The sequence below is a fragment of the Lissotriton vulgaris genome, chromosome 7 (assembly GCF_964263255.1).
Source record: "Lissotriton vulgaris chromosome 7, aLisVul1.2, whole genome shotgun sequence".
NCBI classification, from domain to species: domain Eukaryota; kingdom Metazoa; phylum Chordata; class Amphibia; order Caudata; family Salamandridae; genus Lissotriton; species Lissotriton vulgaris.
In genome coordinates, this window is record NC_141695.1 from 358,420,965 (window position 1) to 358,433,578 (window position 12,614).

At 46.0% G+C, this 12,614-nt stretch overlaps 1 protein-coding gene across 2 annotated transcripts in view; it reads left to right on the forward strand.

The window, feature by feature from the left end:
• MYBPC2 (myosin binding protein C2) overlaps positions 1–12,614 on the forward strand; it is a 235,683-nt gene that overhangs the window by 107,750 nt on the left and 115,319 nt on the right. For both annotated transcript variants that reach the window (XM_086930242.1, XM_086930243.1), the window contains one exon: positions 9,052–9,200. In XM_086930242.1, the coding sequence (XP_086786368.1) occupies positions 9,052–9,200 (149 nt within the window). The remainder of the gene's footprint in view (positions 1–9,051; positions 9,201–12,614) is intronic.

A 12,614-nucleotide genomic window follows, 5' to 3' on the forward strand; every position in this document is an offset into this window, starting at 1 on the left:
GTTTTTTGTAGCGCTGACGTGGACCAGGGTTATTGGTACAATAGAAATTAGGGACTATTTAACAACATTTGGGCAGATGTAGGTTAATTCCAGTTTACCCGACTCTTAAATCCCGAATCATTATACCGATTTGGTATTTAAGAACAGGTAAATGGGAATGTAGGTAATTTTACTGTAAAAATTACCGAATCGGTAAGTTTTGTAATTACCGAATCGGTATTTACTGATTCGGTAATTGCCATTCATTCCTATGGGCCTGGAGACCCATAGGAATGAATGTCAATTACCGAATCGGTAAATACCGATTCGGTAAAAGGGGGAAACATTGAAGGGTAGGAAGTGTGTCACTTTGACACCCTGTTGCACCCCTCAATTGGGTATGGGTGCACATGTTGCAGACATACATGCCCTAAGGGCACCCTGCCTGTACTTGCATTATATTCTATGTTTCACAATCCAATACTTGGAAATACTGTCACCACTGTCCAAAAAAAGAAAACACTGAATGAATAATGGCAAACCAGCAACATGCCCAAGGTAGCACCTCAAGTCATCCCTCTGTTGCAGACATACATGCCCTAAGGGCATGTATGTCTGCAACATGGCACTGTTGGAAAACCAAAAAAAATGCTTTTTCAAAGCTTTTCATTATTTACCACCAACTTCTAGTTATAAATAACGAATCCTTAACGGAGGAATGCCACTAACTTAAGTGCTCCCTACATCCTGGATTAGGTAATTTACCGAATCGGTATGTTAAGAATCGGTATTTTACCGAATCCTTAAATTACTGATTCAGTAAAATACCGAATCCAAAAAAAAATGGCACCTACATCTGGAAAGCCCAATACCAGTCGATAACGGCCAAAATTCGGTTATTTCAGCCGTTAACGACCGGTATTGGGCGACCTACATCTGGCCCTTGTTTCCTTTGTAGGCACAGGTGAATTAAATGATTTGCCCAGAATTAAAGGATGTTGAGCCAAGGCCAGGATTCACACCTGGCTCCCATGTTCCAAACTCAGCAGCTTTAGCTTCCAGACCACATTTCCTCCCTGGTCGCTTACTCCTGTTATATAAGCCACTTCAAAAAGAGAACCCACTCAAGTTTGAGGCAACTGAAGAAGAATTAGCTTCCTAAAGTGAGATCCCCTCCAACTGCGAAATCTCCTGTAAAGTGAGTCATCGCATGCATGAGATTCCTAAAGAATAACAGCCTGATTCATCATTCTCCCGTTTTGCGAGCCCCTAATAGCAATTCATAGCGAATCGCTATTAAGGACTCGCAAAACGGGATTCATGTAGAAATTGCATAAAGAAATGCGATTCCTACATAATCCTTATTTGCGATTAGCAAATTGCTAATCGCAAATGAGGAATAACTCGCCATTCATTCCTATGAGCCAAAAGGCCCATAGGAATGAATGGGGAGTCAGCCTGATTAATCATTCTCCCGTTTTGCGAGCCCCTAATAGCGATTCATAGCGAATCGCTATTAAGGACTCGCAAAACGGGATTCATGTAGAAATTGCATGAAGAAATGCGATTCCTACATAATCCTTATTTGCGATTAGCAAATTGCTAATCGCAAATAAGGAATAACTCGCCATTCATTCCTATGGGCCAAAAGGCCCATAGGAATGAATGGGGAGTATTCCTTATTTGCGATTAGCAATTTGCTAATCGCAAATAAGATTGCGATTTGAAGGGTGCCAGGGGTGTCCAAAGGACACCCTGTAGCACCCCTCAAATGAAATTTTACACAGGTGTTGCACGCACACATGTCCAAAGGACATGTGTGTGTGTAACATGCAACTCAGAAAAATGCATTTAAAAGCATTTTTCTGAGTTTTCGCAATTTACCACAAGGTCTGACCTCACGGTAAATTGCGGCCAGAAATTGCGAATTCGCAAAACAAAATTGGATGATGAATTGCATTTAAGGAATCTTAAATAGAGATTCCTTAAATGTAATTCCTCGCAAAATTGCGAGATCGCAATTAGCGATTTTTGCATTTGGGATGATGAATCCCAAATGCAAAAATCGCACTCGCAAAGGGCCAGATTCTCAGAATCTGGCCCTTTGCGAGCCGATTTCGGCTTCATGAATAAGGCTGAGTATTCCTTATTTGCGATTAGCAATTTGCTAATCGCAAATAAGATTGCAATTTGAAGGGTGCCAGGGGTGTCCAAAGGACACCCTGTAGCACCCCTCAAATGAAATTTTACACAGGTGTTGCACACACACATGTCCAAAGGACATGTGTGTGTGTAACATGCAACTCAGAAAAATGCATTTAAAAGCATTTTTCTGAGTTTTCGCAATTTACCACGAGGTCTGACCTCGCGGTAAATTGCGGCCAGAAATTGCGAATTCGCAAAACAAAATTGGATGATGAATTGCATTTAAGGAATCTCAAATAGAGATTCCTTAAATGTAATTCCTCGCAAAATTGCGAGATCGCAATTAGCGATTTTTGCATTTGGGATGATGAATCCCAAATGCAAAAATCGCACTCGCAAAGGGCCAGATTCTCCAAATCTGGCCCTTTGCGAGCCGATTTCGGCTTCATGAATAAGGCTGTAATAAGCACCTAATAGATTACTTCTCAAGAGTGACCACGTTGTGTGCTGTTACATAGTATATGCCATATACACCACATACAGCCTTATTCATGAATCCGAAATAGGCTCGCAAAGGGCCAGATTCTGAGAATCTGGCCCTTTGCGAGTGCGATTTTTGCATTTGGGATTCATCATCCCAAATGCAAAAATGTCTAATTGCGATCTCACAATTTTGCGAGGAATTACATTTAAGGAATCTCTATTTGAGATTCCTTAAATGCAATTCATCATCCAATTTTGTTTTGCAAATTCGCAATTTCTGGCCGCAATTTACCGCGAGGTCAGACCTCGTGGTAAATTGCGAAAACTCAGAAAAATGCTTTTAAATGCATTTTTCTGAGTTGCATGTTACACACACACATGTCCTTTGGACATGTGTGTGTGCAACACCTGTGTAAAATTTCATTTGAGGGGTGCTACAGGGTGTCCTTTGGACACCCCTGGCACCCTTCAAATCGCAATCTTATTTGCGATTAGCAAATTGCTAATCGCAAATAAGGAATACTCCCCATTCATTTCATACAGCCTGATTCATCATTCTCCCGTTTTGCGAGCCCCTAATAGCGATTCATAGCGAATTGCTATTAAGGACTCGCAAAACGGGATTCATGTAGAAATTGCATGAAGAAATGCGATTCCTACATAATCCTTATTTGCGATTAGCAAATTGCTAATCGCAAATAAGGAATAACTCGCCATTCATTCCTATGGGCCAAAAGGCCCATAGGAATGAATGGGGAGTATTCCTTATTTGCGATTAGCAATTTGCTAATCGCAAATAAGATTGCGATTTGAAGGGTGCCAAGGGTGTCCAAAGGACACCCTGTAGCACCCCTCAAATGAAATTTTACACAGGTGTTGCACACACACATGTCCAAAGGACATGTGTGTGTGTAACATGCAACTCAGAAAAATGCATTTAAAAGCATTTTTCTGAGTTTTCGCAATTTACCACAGGTCTGACCTCGCGGTAAATTGCGGCCAGAAATTGCGAATTCGCAAAACAAAATTGGATGATGAATTGCATTTAAGGAATCTCAAATAGAGATTCCTTAAATGTAATTCCTCGCAAAATTGCGAGATCGCAATTAGCGATTTTTGCATTTGGGATGATGAGTCCCAAATGCAAAAATCGCACTCGCAAAGGGCCAGATTCTCAGAATCTGGCCCTTTGCGAGCCGATTTCGGCTTCATGAATAAGGCTGTATGGGCCTGGCCCATAGGAATGAATGGCGAGTTATTCCTTATTTGTGATTAGCAATTTGCTAATCGCAAATAAGGATTATGTAGGAATCGCATTTCTTCATGCAATTTCTACATGAATCCCGTTTTGCGAGTCCTTAATAGCGATTCGCTATGAATCGCTATTAGGGGCTCGCAAAACGGGAGAATGATGAATCAGGCTGTATGTTACATGAAATTCTTTTCTTTTTTTTGACAACCAATTTTATTGAGTTTTGGATGGAACAACAAACAGCACCATTCATAGCCACATTGTACATTTTCAGAATAGGGAGAAAACACATCACAGTGACAGCAAGATTGCATAAAGAAATCAACAATAGCTTATCCACATGAATCCGAAGAGCGGACCACGCCATCTCAATCATCGAGTACCCCGACCCATTTATCCAACATGCGGTGAAATTTCTCAGGGCACCCCGTGGCTATATTTAAAGACCGCTCCTGCGCAGCGCACCAATACACCCCCGACGCCAGCGTCCTAGAGTTGGAGAAGCAGTGTCCAGCTAATGCGCGGCAATGTCCCTCTTGGCGACCACCAATGCCGTGTTGAGGAAGAGCTTCTCAGCCCTGGAGCCATCCTATCCATCAGTAACGCCCAGCAGAACATGGATGGGATCAAGAGGCACCTCCCAACCCAGGACCCCTGCCTGCTCTTGCGTTAAAGATTCCCAATATCTCTGAATCACAGCACACAACCAAACTATATGGTAAAAATCTGCGTGGGGTTGGGAGCTGCGGGGGCAGTGGGAGTCAGGCAGAAGCCCAGCACGGTAGATACGCAGGGGTGTAAGGTATGCAGCATGCAGGAAGTAGATTTGGACCAGGTGGAGTCTCGCCGATACCGCAGTCGTCCTGGGGGCCATCAGGGTCCCGCCACTCCTCATCCTCCAGAGCCCCAAGCTAACCCTCCCACTTCTCGCGGAGTAGGGAAAGGGAATTGGGGGTATTGTTAGTGAGGGAACAATAAATCTGAGAGACTCCACCGCTCCCCAAATCCCCAGTCAGAACTTGCACCTCGGGCGGGCTATATTCGGGCAGGGACGTGGCATCTGTAATGTGGGAGTGAAGGGATTGACTCAGTTGCAAATATCGAAAGAATTGAGAGGGATGGAGGGAGTGTCTGGTCTGTAAGTCCTGAAAGGATTGGATGTGAGTACCACTCCAGACCTCGCCCAACAAGGTTACCCCAATGAGATCCCACTGACGGAACCCTGACAGGGAGGCGACTTCACGAAGCCTAGTGACACACCACAAGGGAGTGTAGCTAGTCAGCCTGTCTGCCGATTGAGTATGACAAAGTGATGCACGCCAAGCCAGTAAATACGCCGCCTGTGACCTCGGGTAGAGTTCGGGTAATCGTGGTCCCATAAGGCATCCCCTAGATAGAGGAGAAGCCCAAGATGTGAAGTTCCAAGCGATACGCTGGGTCGGACCAGTCGCCATTGAACCAGTCATGAATCGTGAGGAGACGAGTCACTAGGTAGTACAGGTAAAGGTTCGTCATTCCGAGACCTCCATCAAAAGGTGGAATTCGGCATTGGGCCAGGGCCAGCCTGGACCTCCGACCCCCCAAAGGAATTTAATGGCCATGCCATCCATGTCCCGGAACCAAGATCTGGCGGAGGTGAGTGTTCTGGAGCATGTACAAAAAACGGGGCAAGATCATCATTTTGTACAGGGCAATCCTGCCCAGGGGGTTGAGCGGCAATGAGCGCCATTTAAGTAGGTCTGCACGGACCCGCATATCCAGCGGGGTAACATTGAGTTCCCATGCAAGGTCAGGGAGGAGGGAGAACGAGATCCCCACATACTTGAAAGACAGCCGCCGAAGCGGAATCGACGACTGCCAGTCAAAACATTCGCGCAATAAGTGTAAGGGGAAAAGGACGGACTTGGTTGGGTTAAGCCGCAAGCAAGAGGCCCGTTCAAAAGTAGCCAATGCCCGAAGGCAGCGAGGTCCCGATCGGGCTGGGTCTGCCAGGAACAGCAACACACCGTCCGCGTATGACGCCATTTTATCCTCCGCTAGGCCGGGCCACCTCCAGCCAGTCAAGGAATGGTCACTGCGGACAAGGCACGCAAACGGCTCCATAGCCAGAGCGAAAAGGATCGGGGAGAGGGAGCATCACTGCTGCGTACCCCTTCCAACGGGGAAGGGGCGGGATAGAGCTCCGGTAACGAGAACCTGTGCCCGAGGACGGTGATAGAGTAGCCTCACCAAGTGACGGAAAGGAGTGCCAAAGCCTATCTGTCCCAACACTGCATCCAAGTAGCTCCAGTCAACTGAGTCGAAGGCCTTCTCAAAATCAATAAGGAGAAGGGACAAGTATGGGGTAAGCAGGTGTTGGTTCTCAAGGGCAAGGTGAAGGCGTCGGAGACAGTGTCTAGTCCCTCGGAGAGGCATGAAGCCGCATTGGTCAGGGTGGACAAGCTGGCCTAAGTGCAGCCGTATGCGATTGGCCAGTACGCAAGCGAAAATCTTAAGTCCTGTATTAATGAGCGAAATGGGACGAAAGTTCGAGCAACAATTTGAGGGGGGCTGGGACTTAGGGATCACTACGATAGTAGTGAGATCCGTCTCTGGCCGGAATGAGCCTCACTGTGCCGCTTTCTTGTACATCACCACAAGTGGTAGAAGCAGGGTATCGCGAAAGGACGAATAAAACTTCTGGGGGAGACCGTCCGGCCCAGCCGCTAGGAGCGAAATGGCGCCCAACACCTCCTCAGAGGTGAGAGGAAGGTCCAACGCAGCCGCATCTGAGTCACTAAGACGTGGAAGAGAAAACTCTTCCCGTTGGAGGAGATCAGAGAGAGAAAGAGCAGGCGAACACGCCGAGTAAAGGGCCGCGTAGTACGAGGCAAAGCATTGGGCAACCGCTACTGGGGCACAGTGAAGCGTTCCATCTGCATCTGTCATCTCGGGTATGATACGGTTGGCCATAGGGTAGGTGGCAAAGCTGTGGAGGACCTTCCCATTTTTGTCTCCCCAGCCACATACTCGGGCTACGGACAAACGTCAAAGAAGCTTGGCAGCTTCCAGAGAGGTCCGTCTCATTTCGTCTCGTAGTAACGCCAGTCTCCATTCCTGGGCATCCGATCTATCGTCGGGGTTCAGCGCCTCAAGCAGGGTGGCCTGCGCATCAAACGCGTGAGCTCGGAGTCACGCGCCGCGTGAGTGAGTTTCAACTGGCCTTTGGCGAACTCCCTAATGGTGGCCTTACCAGCCTCCCAAATGGTGCGAAAGTACATGAAATTCTTAGCATCAAAACTATCACTACAGAGAATGCTTCCTCAGTGAAAATGTTCAGTTTAAGGGTATGCATCCTAACCGTAGGGCTAATGCTAAACCCTAAAACGCAGCCTTTCTCTAACCATAAATCTAAACCCAGTTTTACACCCTAACCCAAGCCCTAACTCTTGCGGTTAATTCTAAGGCTAACTCTAAATCTAAGGCTATTCCTATTCCATACCAAAAATACCTAACCCAAACCTTACTAAACCCCAACACTATCCCTTACCCTGTTCCTTAGCCCAAAACGAACACAAGCCCTTGTCCTAGTTGTAAACCTACCAGGTCCCCTTACTTTAATCTTTCCTGTTACACTTGCTGTTTTACTTACCTCATTTGATGTAGTGGTATTCTTACTAGTAGTCATTAATATGGCATCTATGTAATGGAACATCAATCTAGTGCATCCTTAGTAGAGGGGTTACACCAATGAGCTCTGATGAGTAACTAACTAAAGAATGAACCTTGTGTCAAAAAAGCACTCTAGATAATTAATGCCCTGAAGAGTAAGCCATCTCGCAATTAAGACCAATAAAGATTGAGCCATCTAAAAAGTGAGCCCCTAAAGGGAAAATGTATAAAGGAGACTTTCTCCTGAACGAGTCCTCGTAAAGTGAGGCCACTGGTTTCCAAAAACATACCCTGCCATTAAAGGGATAAAACATGTCAGCCACCATGTTACAGAGATGAGGAGACACATCCCCACCTTGCACTAGGAAGATAAGACATGCTGCTACCCTTGGCGACTAAAAGGATAAGACATACCACCTTACACAATCCCTGATCTACACAGATCACCCAGAGACCAAGTAATTGGTGATGCTGCACTTAGTACCATAGGACATGATCATTTACTCTGTTACTGGAAGGATAAGACACCCACCATCCTTTCCATTGAGGGGAGAAGACACACTCCCCTACCTTGAACCTGAGGGGATACACAGGTCCTCTAGCATGTCACTCTTCTCTGGGTTTACCTACTCTGCCTATTCATGATGGATTTAAATGTCTATAACGCCCTCTGACTTGGGAAGTAAGGATTTCCCCTCTTGCCTGTCACTGATAAGATATCACATAATCCACTCAGCTGTCACTAAGGAGTTCTATTAAAACAGTCTCACCAAGATAAACGAAAGACGCACACTAAGAGGATACAACACCCCCCTTCAGACTTTTAATTTCATTTTAATTACATTTAAAGGGCTTGGCTGTGGTAAGTCCCTTCTGCCTGTCATAGGCAGAATGAACTTCCTACCAAGTTACTGAGGGGAAATGACATGACTGTTACTGAGAGGATAGGACAAGCACTCATATCTGTCACAAAGGAGATGGACATTCCCCTCCTACCTTGTACTTTATCCTTCCACCAAGGAGGTATTACATGAACCTTCCACCTTCCAGTAAGTGGTGAAGACGTGCCTTACCTTCCTGCTTAGTCATGATCAGACCTAATCTGATGAGCACTAGACCCTTCCCTTCTGTTTGTCACTGCTGGAATCCGCTGAGGACATAAAGCACATGTCTGTCACCTCAGGATTAGGTTATGACCCTACTACATGTCACTAAGGATATATGACTGGTTTCTCCGGCTTGACCAAGAGGGGACATGACTTTAAACCCTGGGTTATCACCAGAGGGATAAAGACAAGTCCCTCTGTCCTCTCACTAAGGGGCTAATGTACGCAAGCTTGAATTTTTGCTGTATAGATGTGCCTCTTTCGTTTATCTGAAATCACACAGACGTTAAGAGCGGTCTAATGCAAGGGCAGTGGGGAAATGGGTGCACTGGAATAGCAGCTACAGCAAGGGGAAGTCTGTTGATTGCAAATGATGCTTCACCATCGAAGCTCCACATATGAACTGTTGTTTGTTGGCCTTGCCCCTTTCTGCAGGTAAGGATATTCTGGTTACAGCGGAAGTGGATTCCAGCAAGCTGCCGGCTAAACCTACCATTAAATGGCTGAAGGGCAAGTGGCTGGAGCTGGGAAGCAAGAGCGGCCAGCGCTTCCAGTTCAAGGAGAGCTTCGACAAGGAAAAGAAGGTGAGACAGTAGTGGTGCTGGTACCCCTATCTAAGGGCCTTGATGAGAGGGGAGAAGGTGGGGAAGTAAAGCATTATTGCCACTCATAAAAGGGCCACCTTTCGTGAGTACTGCCATCAGAGGCAGGGCAACCTACTGGGAGATGAGTAGATTTCCTTTTAGGCGGAAAAACTGTCAGGTCTGTGTCACAGTGAACTGCAAGTTTGCCACTTGTCTGTCATGTGACTGTCATTGCCCCAGTACTCACACCTTCCAAAGACAGCAACATGTTAGTAAATGTGTGTCCCAGTAGACCAGGCTATACCTTTACATCTAACACAGCTGTGGGAACTTTTTAGAGTGTCCTTAGGTAGTTAGAGTTTATATGACTAAGTGTGTTAATCATGGCAGTTTATCACTTTTATCCTACGTCTTATTCCCCACTAATGGACTCAAAACTGATCACCAAGTACACCCCTTAGTATTTTACCACAACAGTAGTTATTTGAGAAGTACAAGGTAAATCAAAGAGGTGCTGTGGAGTTAGAGACTCCGCCATCAACATGTTAACTAACACACATCAGTAATTCAATGTCCGGCCAGTGGTTGTTCTTTGGCAAAAATAAGTATTTAAATCAAAACACACACAAAATAATAGAGTACAAAACATTTCACCTGTAATAATTTATTCTATCTAGTACTGTTATGTCTCAATGATTATGATAGTCAGCCCATGGCACTTCTGGGGGTCAGCCTCTTATGCTATTTGTACGCATTAGTCCTTGACTGGTCACTAGAACCCCCTTATTTGGGGGATGTGGTAGACGGAGAGTCTCTGGGGAGAATACTGCCCTGAACGGGGCTAGCAGGTCTAACGATTGCTGTGTCTTCCCTACCCCTTCTTCGGATCTCCCTGGCCTGAACAGTACCTTACTTGCTGTCTCACTTAGTTCTTTGCTGGTGCAGACCGCACCTGATGGCGTTGGCATGGCCGTGCGACTTGACATACTGTGCCTTGCATGTCCCACAGAGCATGACTCAACCCCATGCCTGCTGTCTGGTAGGTGGTCATTGTCTATGGTGCATGTGCAAGGTAAGCAGAGCATTCAGTCAAGGAGGCTGTGGAGGAATAGGGGGCACACAGATCAATGGATCTTTTGGCTTGAAGTCTTCCTAGTGTTCACTCACAAACACAACCCACTCAAACAAAACTCATGGCCTTGGTAAGTAGTTAAGTGTTGGATTTAAGCCTAGTCGACAATGTGGTTAACCTCCAGTGCTCTTGGTTCTTCGTGCAGGGAACAGCATACTGCAGTCTGATCTTCTTCAACACAGTGTGACTTCTTCGCTTTTTAGTTCTGCAGTAAAACTTGAAAGTTTCTAGTTCTTCTGTCCCTTCTGTCAATGAGGGAGGAGAGTGGTGAGGTGTGCTATACGTTTTCACTCCCACAAAGGGGTCACTTTGGTATCACTGTGCCTCAACCTTGCACAGCGGCAAGGGTGAATGCTGCAGTGGACATCTTCTCACTTGCCTCACCTGTTTTCCTTCAAAGCCTCCTTCTCCCTCATGCAAACACACTGCCAGTGCCAGTACCCTTCTTGAGCAGTTGGTGGGATCTCTCCTTCAACAGGGTCTAGGCAACCCATCCTGGTAGCCTTAGGCAAAGCCCTCATGTTTCAGTTCCTAAACCTGGCATTGAGAGTTGGCAGTGGATGCCCCAAACCTGGAGAACAGGAATTTTCTCAGTTGCCACTGGTGTGAAAAACCCCAGATTCCTGGTAAAGAAATCTTATTACAAAGAGGCATATAGGAGTTGTGTATTCCAATAGTTGAGTTTCTGAGACCAGTTTTTGGCAGCTCTGCCCATTTGTTAGTTCGGCTCAGACTGGTCCAGCCAAGTCCTTTTGTCACAAGGTGTGAGCTGGAAGGTGGATAGAGCTGGGCATGGCCGAACTGGGAAAAGCAACCTGCCCTGGCAGGTTGCTGCTGCTCAACCGGCCCTTGGGGGGAAGGTTGGGGAGAGGGGGTAGCCGGGAAGCACTGCTCTGGCTTTTCTTACAGGGGGACCGATATTGGAGCAGTGGTGCAAAATTGGCCCCCTGTAAGAAAAACGGCCCCCACTGCCACAAAACCGGCTCCCACCTCTTTGGCCCACCGGGGAAATACCCAGTGCCCACAACGGCCAGTTAGGCACTGGAGGTGGGTGCTACAAGACAAAAAAAAAATAGAAGGGCAGAAAAGTAAGCGAGGTGACGCACATAACTGCCTGCTAACCTGTGGGAGGTAGCTTTTCTAAAGAAGAATAGGTAAGGAAATGGGAGAGAGAACTTCCTACCTTCAGAGAAGCCCTCTGATTCCTCTTCTTAATACTCATCAGCCTTGCCCACTACAAAGGATCCCCGGAATGTCCAGGAAAGAGCCCTGCATTCACATCTGCTGTCTGCTGTTTACTCCAACCCTCCAATATATGTACTACTCAAATGCAACAAATACAAAATGGATCCCGGTATGGCTATAGCAATCTGTATTATACACACGCCATACAAACATCTTCTACACATGGCAAACGGTACACACATACAAAATAAATGAGTGAATAACCGGGTTGCAGGGGACTTGCAGGCTAATTTATCTAGGCAGAAGAAGCCAGTAGGTGAGTCTCCCCAGCATGGACAGGAAAAAAGGTCTGTTATGCCACAGTAAATGGTATTGTGCTACCAGTTTAAGACCTACACAGCTGCCAATAGTAACTTGATAAAGAGAGTACACAGTGACTGCCTCACTAAAACACAATACTGCTATTTATGACTTAAATTGTGTCAAAAAGTACCTCCAGTGCACATGCATAATCGTCGTGTGTAACAAGATAGTGATCAACAAGCTACAGCTTGCTATGGTGAGTTTGAGACAGGCGCACATCCTGTCCGGGGCCTTGCAGGAAAACTTTCTCCATCCCAACAGAAGCCAACATGCTCTGGATCCACTCTTAGATAGGTTGTGGATAAAAGACAAGGGTTGTGAACAGACACAGTCTAGAAGTTTTTGAAATGGATATTTTGTACAAAGATTACTAGAAGAATGGCCAATCTCAGCATGGCCTGCACCCTGAAAAAGGTTCAGAACTCCCTGCATCTTACTCTCCATCTTCTTTTGAGCCAATTTTGTTGGTATAATGTAACATACTCATTTTGCCTTCCAACTGATCAGCGCAAAATGGCTTCTCTTTAAGCAGCAGGATGTATTCATGAAATGTTGTGGTTTTCTTTTTGACTCTGACTGCCTAGACTCTGCACTGAAGGATCCCCGGAGTTTTCTCTAACTTCTGCTTTGCTGCCGTAAGCAAACTAGCACTTAAATAATGCATTTAAAAATAAAATGGAGTCTCCAAATATAGTTTTTACTACCTAAACTGGACAGAGTACTTCCCAGGGAGA